Here is a 10,631-nt window from a genome sequence, read left to right on the forward strand (position 1 = left end):
AGAGAGAGAGAGAGAGAGAGAGAGAGAGAGAGAGAGAGAGAGAGAGAAGAAGAGAATTATGAACGTTGGCAAAAGAGGTAAAAATGAAGCAGTAAGTGAAAAATTATTCCCTCTTTTGCATAGAGTCAAAGCGAAGAGTCTGACAATTGGTAGTTGTTGTTGTTGCCTTCTTTACAAAGTCAAACAGCCAGAAGTGACTGAACTTATAACAGTACATAGGATCCGATTGCTGCTCTGACTCGTGTCGGTTTATTCATAATGAAAATGTTTTTGCTTATTCGGTCTAGAAAAAGGGATAATTTGTCTCAACCAGACTCAGCTCTCTGACATACGATGAAATTTGTATTCTTTTGACCAATATCTAACTGTTTAAATGTTTTGACTCATTTGAAAAAACAGAATTAAGATCATGTCGACAAGAGTAGAAGAAAAAAAAGCCAACAGGTATGTAATGCTGGAAGAAAAAAACTACAATCGAAACAATAACAATCGCGCTAATCTTCTTCTCGTTTTATGTGAGCGGAGAGCGCGAGGTCTTAGTTCTGTCATTAGTTCAACTCCAGTCTTGTAAGTTCAGCATTAAATAAAAACACTTAAATCAAGATAAAAGAAGATTAATAATAAAGAAAATCGTATTTACCAAAAGGCCAGTCTCAACATTTGGCAACAGAATAATTTTTGATCCGTCCATAATACCATTCTCTTTTATCGATGTACCATCGTGAAGTTCTCTGTAATGAAAAACGAATGAAGAAGAAAAAAAATCATCAGTAAAATGAATAATAATTTTAAATTTGTTTAACTAAAAAAAGAAGCAAATATTGCATCCATGCTCCAGAACAAGGTGAAGTAAAAACCCAGTTGAACAAATCGAAAACAACAATAATATCTTCCGAAAGTGTGTACAATGGTGTTTGTTCATATCGTTTGACTCATGGGCCGAAAATCGAGTAATGAAAATGGTCACTTTTGATGTTAGTGTTGCACAGCACACAAACACGTTTCGATCAATTCAAAAAGTCTTTGCACTCGTGAGTGTTTGCACGTATATCGATTTTTATTGCGTTCGGTATTAAAAGTCGTTTGATATAAGGTGAAAATGGCAGCCAAGTCGAGTGTAAACAGAGAGAGAGAAAGAGAGAAAAGGTGAAAATCGACAAGTGTTGTTGCATGAAAGAGTCAATACGTGTACAACACACAGAGAAGGAAAAAAAACGTCGCAAACTCTTCGAATCGCCCATATTTCATTGACTATGCACTTTACAGCGTTCGTATTAAGCGACTGTTTTTTGTTTGTTTTTTTTTCTTGTTAATGAGTTCTGGCCTTTTGTGCTTCGTTTTTTTTTCTCTTGCTCACTCTCGCACCCTGAATAAAAACAATCACCAAATAAGAATGGTGGCGAAGGTAATATGCAACGAAAAATGCCAACTTTAGACGCGATTATATCGAATTCATTGTCAGAATATTCTTAAATGTTGTTGAACGATTTCGAAAAAATTCTATCGCGCATTGTTTAATGACTCTCGGTGAATACAAAATTCAAGGTTTATGTCTCTCGATATCTCTTCTTGTGAATGTGTGTTTTTGCACATAAAATTCAGGTAATGTGTGAGCATTTGTGCTGCCCCGGACTAATTTAGTATGTAAAAATCGCTGAAACTGGTTTTTGGATTGTACTTCTTTTGTCAATTCACACGCAACAGCAGCAACGTCAACAGCAGCAATCTCTTGGTTATGCTTCTTCTGAATCATTTATGACCAAGAGAGTGCGCACGCAGGCACACACATGAGACAGGTTAAAACGATTAGTCGTACACCGAGATTAAAAACAGATCCACGCCCGTCAACACTACAACACCGTTGACAACACATTAAAACGAACTTCAATCCGTTCGTTCGCCGAACTGTAAACAGTTATAAAAGAGGATTCTTTTCTCATTTTCGCTTCAATTAGATTCGCCGATTAAAATCATTACATTTCTGTTTGTTAATCAGAGCAATTCAATTTTTTCAACTCCAATTTAATACCGTTGCAATTTGATTCATTTTTTTTCGGTGGCTTTGCCTCATCCAAAGACTTTCAATTCCATTTCATTTTGTTCGTGCGCGCACATATGTATACACAAAGACATAAGAAAATAGATTAGATTATCGATACAACCTGGCTTAGCCTTGGAAACAATTTTAACAGTTTAGGCCATTGCTGTGGATGGTGATTTTTTTTTTGGAGAGAATGCCTTTGGTTAATAAGCAAACGAGAGTTAAATGGTTGAGTAGAATATATGTACGTAGACAGACGATTTTCACAGACATTGAAAAGGATAAAAAAGCGACAACGATATAGGATTTTTTTTCTCTATGTCTATGCGTGAAAAAGAAACTATTGTGAAGTTATAAAATGAAACGTTCAAACTTGCCAATTACTGGCATCTCATTCATATGTAATTTACTTTGAATAAGTTTAACTTTCAAATGTCTGAAATTGAACTTTTGAACGAACAAAAAATACACACAAACACACACACACCTTCATTCTTCAGTTGAAAAAAAAACAGAACATCACACAATTTAGCATTGCAAGTGAAGCCAAATTCACCTTGCAGAATTGATAAAAAACAATAAACAAATTGCTGTTAAATCGAATTCATTGTGAATGACCGTAACTGCGATCGACGAGAACATATTGAAGAGTGAAATCGATGAATTTCGTAGTACGAAATCCGTACTTCCTCCTCCTGCGCTCTTTATTTTTGGTTCGTTACCGTCGCACACTGTACAAGAGTAATTAGAAACGGAATAGCATTAGCAAAATGGTCGGCCGAATGTTTCAAATGAATCGTGTCTTAATGGCATTTTCTGTATCATTTGCGTTGTGATTATTCCGAATTCATTGGAATCAGCTTCAATTCCGAAGGCGGAAAATGTAGAAATTTTCGTGTGTTGGTGTGCCAGCCAATGTTTCCTTTCGACGCAGAGAAGAAAAAAAGTGTATATGATAAAGATAAATATAGACGGATGACAGACAGTCAGCCGTACTTAGTGTGTAGTGTATTTACTTTTTTTCTTTCGTATTTGGTATGTGTGTGTGTGTGTGCTATGTCTGTGTACGGAGGCATCTTGAGACTAATTCACATTTTATTCTTCTTCTTCTTCTTCTTATTCGCTTTAAATTCGCATTTCATTTCAGTTAAGCTGTGTTGTACGAATACGTGCTGCTGTCGTCATATCTCTCGACGTGTATTTTCAAACGAAACCCAGCGCATATATTATCTATCCATCGCTCGTGCGTTGTTTTAATGGCTCCTAAAATGACGTCATAAAGCGCTTATTTCTTTCTTCGTCGTCGTCGTTGTTGTCGTTTTTGGGTTCGTGGTTCTGCCCGCTTCATTTCCACGTATTGAATTCGTTCTTTATTACGAATCAAATCACATACATACGGAGGAGTACGGTGTGTATTCCCTTCTGGCAGAATAAGCGAGAGTCATTGCGCCATTGAGAAGTTAGGCGTCATTTCTTTAAATAATATTAAATGTTCTTTTGCGTTCGTTGGTTCGTCAAATTTTTGGTGCATCGCAACAGGAATTGTGTACCATTTTGCATAGCATCTCGTATTTATCCTCAATTTTACTTTTAACCCTTGTTCCCTTCAAATTGATTGTATCAGTGTTTGCGCGTTTCGTCATTTATTCCTACGCAATCAAATTACTACATATTTCGTTTGTAACAGCAGCAACGGCGGCCGCAGCAGCAGATTCTTTGTCGTGCTACTATCGTGTTCCCGCTACGACAAAACGCATTTTGCACCAGGAATAATATGTTATGTAAGTGTGCGCGGGGCTACATAAAGCCCACCATGTATGTATATGTACATAGATACGCAATCGCTGGAATAGTATATACGTGAATGTATTCGAGAGGAATGATGGTTCACAACGCCCGAAATAAATGTATGCGTTCGGTCGCTCGCTCGCTCGCTCGCTCGTTCAATGAGAACATTTCACACGTAGCAGAATAGCCAAGCTTTCCCCGATATTATCTTCACTCTATCGATCCGAACCAACACGTTTAGTTGAATGTTCCAAACCAACGCTTTGGGCTTACGTCATGTAGAGCCTTTTCGTTGGGCAGAGAACAAAAAATAGAAACAAACGAAATTCTCGTGATTTCAAAATGGATTTATCGTACCAAAAAGGACGACTTCGACGACTCGTTGAGCGCAGCTAAATCAAAGATCTCATTCGATGCATGTCATATGGCGACATCATGAGAATTTTTTGTCTCCCTTCCTTTTGTAATATCGTCATGACGTCCTCTTACATTGTTTCATGACAAAGATCGCTTTTGCCCAGTGTTATCTTGACAATGACGCTAACCGGGCTTTATTGCGTCTTTAGTTTAAATCAGCATAAATAATTTGAATGAAACCTTCTTCTGATGATCAACACAGCATCGTTCCATTGTGTGTCACGCTATTGGTGTATTGCGCAAGAGAAAAATCCAAAATGAACTCGTGTAAGTAGTGAATGAATTTGATGTGCAAAAGAGAGCCATGACAATAAAAAGCAATAGGCAACCATAGAAACTGCTCTATGGACTGTTTTTCCATTCACTTTGGAATCCTTGTTGGAAGAGTGCAAATGTTCCACGACTTTTTTTTTCAGAACTTTATATATTCGATTATATACAACGCAACAGATTCTGAAAGCCGAGTCGAGTCGAAATGGGGGGGACAAAATGAACACCATTCAAACAAAAGTGTGTTAGATAATAATTCGTCAAACAAAGGAAGTATTGAAGATAAAAAGAAAACCTTGCTTTCAAGCATTCTGACATTACAAATGGCAAGTGCAAACAAAAGTTTCCTTTTCTTCTTTTCTCATTTCATTCACATTTTTCATCCGCTCGCTGTATAGCGTTTGAATTGATTGACTCAGAACTTGAACGATTGCACAAGAACTTCAAGCTAATTGTTCGTGTTCGTGGAAAATGTTTGAGCCAACACTAACCGAACTGCCATTTTGTTGTGCAATTTCAGTCGTTTGGTACTTTTCCTCTAACCACTGCTACTGCTGCTGCTGCTGCTGCCACTGTCGTCGCCGCCGCAATCATTCTGAATCAAAAAGTTTCTTCCCGTAACAATTTCACGGGATGCAAGGCACACAGGCCACACCTATGAATCAATAGTACGTGCTCAATACATTTGTCGAATGCAAATACGGTAATTTTAAAATCTGAATTCGTTAGCAGGATTTCTTCGAGTTTGTTCGAGAAAAGAAGCGAGAAAAAAATGACAATTTCTCACGTCGGAAGACGCTACACAATTTCAAAGGGAACCGAAAGGAGAGAAAAAAAGCACGGCATTCCGAATAAATGAAACATTTTTCAGTTTGAGTGCAAATATTTATGTTATAAAACGCGAATACCATGCCTCTTCGTTCACTCATTCGCACTCAGGATGAGTGCTTATTAGCAGCTAGTTCTTGCAGCGAAAGAATATACTAGAGGAAAATTAATTTCATTTGTGTAAATTTTGGGTTGGATTGGATATACACGATGGCAACGCCGAGCGTGACGTCAAATGCGCATTGCAAAAAAAAAGTCCCGATATCACAATATATCGAAAAAGAAGAAGCAGACGACGACGAAGCAGCAGCAACAAAAAAAACTAACAAGCGCACACACACAAACAGAGTCTACCTAATACAATTTAAATGATTTCCGATCGAACAAAGTGAATGGCAAACAAGCTCTCTCGCATTTATGCATGAAATTGCTCAAGCAATAAAATGGCTGGCGTTCACGTTCCGTTCAGTTCACATTTTGTGCTGCAGAAAATGTGAGCCGAATGAAGAAAAAAAAACTGCCGCTCTGAATAAAACGCGAATAAATACACAGTAAAGTAGCATACATATATTCGGATTAGGGTTTTGGACAAACCGAAACGAATCGAATGAATTTTCACTGCATCATCGCATTTAATGCATAATGAAAGAAAAAACAACATCGAAATAACATCTCCCACCAACACGCCCAACGAATACAATTTTTCGTACTTGAATTGCTACTCTATTTTTGCCGTGAAATAAATTCGCTTGCAAACATGAAGAAAAAAGTGTTTCAGATATAGTTGGGATTGTCATTTCTAAATAATTTATTGCATGTTTTGTCGACTATGAAAAAAAAAAATGATTGATAACACAAATTGCTCTTGCCTTCTGTACACTGATAACTGACTGTCGGAAATAGACTGTTTGATAAACAATCATACGAAATCGTCATTTGATCAATTACGCATCGTCTCAATTTCACAAGAACTGTGAAACAATTTGATGTGAGCGTGTGTGTGTGCGGTGGATTAATTTCGCTGCCGTTCGCAATTGCTCTCGATATTTCTCTCACAATTTGTGACGATGATTTTGAATGCGTTTGCACAAAATGCGGTATATATTGACACAGCTTGATTCTCGAATGTTCCATAAACAAATGGGCATATATGCGGGGTGCTTTTTTTTCTCTCTTGCTCAATTGATGCATGGCATGACAGCCACTACATGCACATCATCCAGTCAATAATATGAGTCGCAAAACTATAGACGTCATTGCCAACGCGCTGTGCCGGGCTGTGATGTGCCGTATAAAATGTTGAAATGATGTTTGTTCAATTAGCTTATTTCAAAATGATGATCTAATTACACGACAACTCTCTTTCGCTCACACTCTCCGGAATTTGTGCACTGCAATTAGTTTTACAGAAGGTGTGCTACTGCTGACATGCAAACTGAATAACGATCCATCGATAGGAATAAACATGGTGGAACAATACGTGTTCATAGAATAATGCTGACATATGCTCAATTTTTAACCAAATGAAATTTTATTCATTGTAAATATCATTTTCTATCGTACAGATGTTGCACTTTTACGCCAAGCGTCCAAAGCACGTCGAATGCGTGTGTCATTCCGGGAAGTCGAATAGCCAGAGCGATATATACCGATAAAATAATTCAAGTGGTATTCTCTCCTTGGCGTGCCACGACGCTCTGATATGCTGGTAGTTACATATCGTTTTCACCTAATAATCATGGGCGTATCTTTCGAATCGATTTTTTCTTGCGCAGGGAAATTTATTTGGTGTTCTGACCTCTTTGTTTGGAATATATCTGTATTTATACAGAAATTACAAATAAACTACAGTTTGTGTAAATATTTAGACTTGAGTCAATTTTCTTGTCTAATTTTTGTTGTTGTTGTTTTGACTTATTAGAACCCTTTTGATGCGCATTTAGCAATCAATATCGTTTTTTGGATTTATTTATTGTCATATATTGATTATTGACACATGTCACTTCCAACAAAAAAAAACTTTTTGTGCAAATTGATTAAGCATTTATCATTTCTTTGTGTTATAAGTGCAACGTTTGAACTGCACGCTTCAAATATCATCCAAAGAGGATAATTTGAGCGCGCGCGCTCGATTGGTAACGATGTGTATTTCATTTGAGTATCTATGACAAACATTGTTTGGCCTTCATCGCAATCGATCCAGTACTCCGGTTGCCAATCAGCAACAATCGGAACGGCAATCAAGAGTCTTGAGAATCGATTCGGATCGCTTCAACCGAATCGGATGAAAACGTTTGCGTCGAATACCAATGAAAGCAAGAAAAACTTGTATAAATATTCACCAAATGCTTGATTTGCTTAGTTTTTAACGCATTGCTCATTCGTTTTTGGTTTAAAAGTTCTTATCCATCCTTTGTTCGTTTCAAACTACGTAATTTCTGTTGAAATGATTGCATCATCAATATTTCGGCAACGACTTTGCTTTTTAAATTCTGTTACGTTGCAATATTTTCCAACCCGATTCACTATTGTTCTCTTCGGAAAGAAAATAGGCAATTTCCGATAGAATATGAACTCAGTATTTGGATATTCAAAGTGAATGTAAATTGAATGAGTTCTTAGAAGCATTGCATGCGCAATTTTCAATAACCACATTTTTCGATTACACCGAATGCGATAGAGAGGCGAGTGACGATAATATGTGTATGTGTAGCCCTGTAAGTACGGGCGCGTCCAGCATGTGGTTGGTTTTTCCTTTCCCTACACGTACGTATATTTCTATACATTGTTCATTTTTTTCCAATTTCCATAGTTTGCCATAAGCGAAACATGTGTAGAAGTTTGTGGTTGTCATAGATGTTATTGTTTGCCTCGGTTTCGTATGCGCCATTCTGAAGTTCTAATGCTTTTTCCTAAGCCAGTTTTTTCCCTCCGCTTTCTCATTTTCTATCCGTTTTATTTGTTTGGCCACCGCTTTACCACAACCAAGCGACAATAACAACATAAGCAAGTTAAGTAATGCTAACGAATCGAGAGCAATTGAGATTCTGAATGAGATTTTCGACTTCCAATCGAGTGGAGGCGATATGGCGAGTGAGAAAAAGACTTGTGCAAATGAACTGAAGCTCAATTGAATTTTTCGGATAGAAATCATTGAAGCCGTAACATCTTCAATGATTTCTATTCGCACGAAATTGGATTTATCTTTCTCTCTCCTTCTCTCTAGCTAAACAGTGCCACCGAATGTGTTCTCATTTTCTAATCAATCGCTTTATTCTCTTCGTCTTCTATTTTTTCGGCTAATGGCAATTCATCGAACAGTTTGGAATATCCCAGAAGCAAAACCGAGATAATAAAATCATCAATTGAACAGAATGCCTGAACTGTTTACATGCGCCACAGCAGCAGCAGCAACATGAATTCGAAATGCATTACACATACGAAATATGGCCGTGCGCGTGAGTGTAAAGAGAGATATAGAACACAGAGAGCATTAGAGCGTTTACTTCTTCTGGCAAATGCAAAAAGAGAAGGGAAAAAGTCAAACGGAACGAACAGTAACAGCGGTATGGCGCATTTATTTTCTATCGAATGTTCTATGCGAAAAACAAGTGAACTTTTTCGTACTGCTGCTCCTGCTGCTGCTGCTGACGAATCGTATCGCTATGACCCATAGCGTTTTCGGTGTGTATAAGAGTTCATTTGGGCGAATGCAATGGCGAATACCAAGCATCGATCTGGATAAGCGAATTGCACGTCAGGGATTTCGTGTTTTTGGTTCCGTCTTCTTTACCCAACACTTTTCGACAATTTAAACGCATTACATTCGTCCTATTAAACATACAGTGTGCAAGCTTGTTTACGCACACAATTTTCAGATGTTTGCTTTGTTTCGTGACAAAATGTCAGAGGATGGATTCCATGGTGAGAGAGTATGTATGTGCGCACAGTAACACAAACCACTGCCATGATACAAAACGAAGCACACACAACATGAAATTCAAGAGAAAAAAAAAATCCCGTAAAACGCGCATGTTCACATTAAGGTTTCAATTTACCACACGGAATAAATTCGATTTGGTCTTTGAAAGAAAAAGAAACACATTCCCGCTTTTGGAACAAAGTACCGATAGAAAAAGAAGAATTGTTCATGAAAACCGTATCCAGAAAATTCAACGTATGCTGTTGAATGATTAACGAAAAGCAGCAACTGCTAAAAGCAGCAGCAATTGCTACTTGCAGCACACGAACTATGAACTCATAGTTTGCTAACACTGGTTCCATGGAAATCATATACTTGCCGGGAAGATAGAAGAAAAAAGAATTTAAAATTCATTTCCTAAACTCGTTTGCCAAATGCACTTTATGTGTCGACATTCAAAAGTGTATAATCAGAACTGACACTCTCCACTGTGAACGCAGAAGGGTTGGATTTTTTTTACTCGCTTTCTCGCACATTTCAATTTGTAATGTGATGACTTCAGCTTTAAAGTCGCTTAAAAATTCATCGCGTCAAATCATCCGCGTTTTGTTTAAGTGCACGTATGCGCAAAAATCTGAATGGCACCGTATTTTTTTATTATGTTTGATAAAATTTTAATTAAACTTCCATTATTTTGTTCGGGGTTATCGTCGTTATCCCCCCCTTATCAATGAATATTTAAATTTTATACAGCATTTTTGTTCGCGTGCGCTACAGTGAAGAAAAACAAAACTAACCGACATTTTCTCGGCAGATCTGTTCGGGTGGAATCAGTTCATCGATTTTTTATTAAAAGAATTTCAGTGGTACTCATCTAAGGCTTAGCGGCTGAATGAAGATATTTTGATAGAATAGGAAGTGACAAGAGAACCGAATTTTTTCTTCTGTCGTTCTCTTTGGTTTGGAAAAGGAATAAAAGTCTCAAAGATAGGAGAAACACATGCAATTTTATTGCTGTAATATTGTTGGTCGTCGTCGTCGTCGCCGTTGTTGCGCGTTACTTTTACTCCATTCTACTTCTTCATATACCTTCTAAGATCTGTGGTATGGCTTTGCTTTGCTTTTACGTTTACCATGCATAAGTGTATGTAATGTATACAGCGTCGCGCGTTGCATGGCCCTAAAAACATAGCTCTTTGGGTATTCTTGGGTAAACACACAAACACACACGCCGATACTTTCTATAGTCAACGAACTTATTTGTAAAACGCTCGGTTATGCCTTTTACCCTTGCAAGACAACAACAACGCACACACATACACACATATGGAACACACACTTTATTCTATTTTACTCTCTTCTGTT

General features: G+C 37.6%; 1 protein-coding gene across 2 annotated transcripts in view; it reads right to left on the reverse strand.

The window, feature by feature from the left end:
• Positions 1-10,631, reverse strand: part of LOC129567657 (midnolin homolog) — a 40,082-nt gene that overhangs the window by 20,786 nt on the left and 8,665 nt on the right. For both annotated transcript variants that reach the window (XM_055444764.1, XM_055444765.1), the window contains one exon: positions 641-731. In XM_055444764.1, the coding sequence (XP_055300739.1) occupies positions 641-731 (91 nt within the window). The remainder of the gene's footprint in view (positions 1-640; positions 732-10,631) is intronic.

The sequence above is a fragment of the Sitodiplosis mosellana genome, unplaced genomic scaffold (assembly GCF_009176505.1).
Source record: "Sitodiplosis mosellana isolate CC-2019 unplaced genomic scaffold, AAFC_SMos_1.0 Smas_scaffold_12, whole genome shotgun sequence".
NCBI classification, from domain to species: Eukaryota; Metazoa; Arthropoda; class Insecta; order Diptera; family Cecidomyiidae; genus Sitodiplosis; species Sitodiplosis mosellana.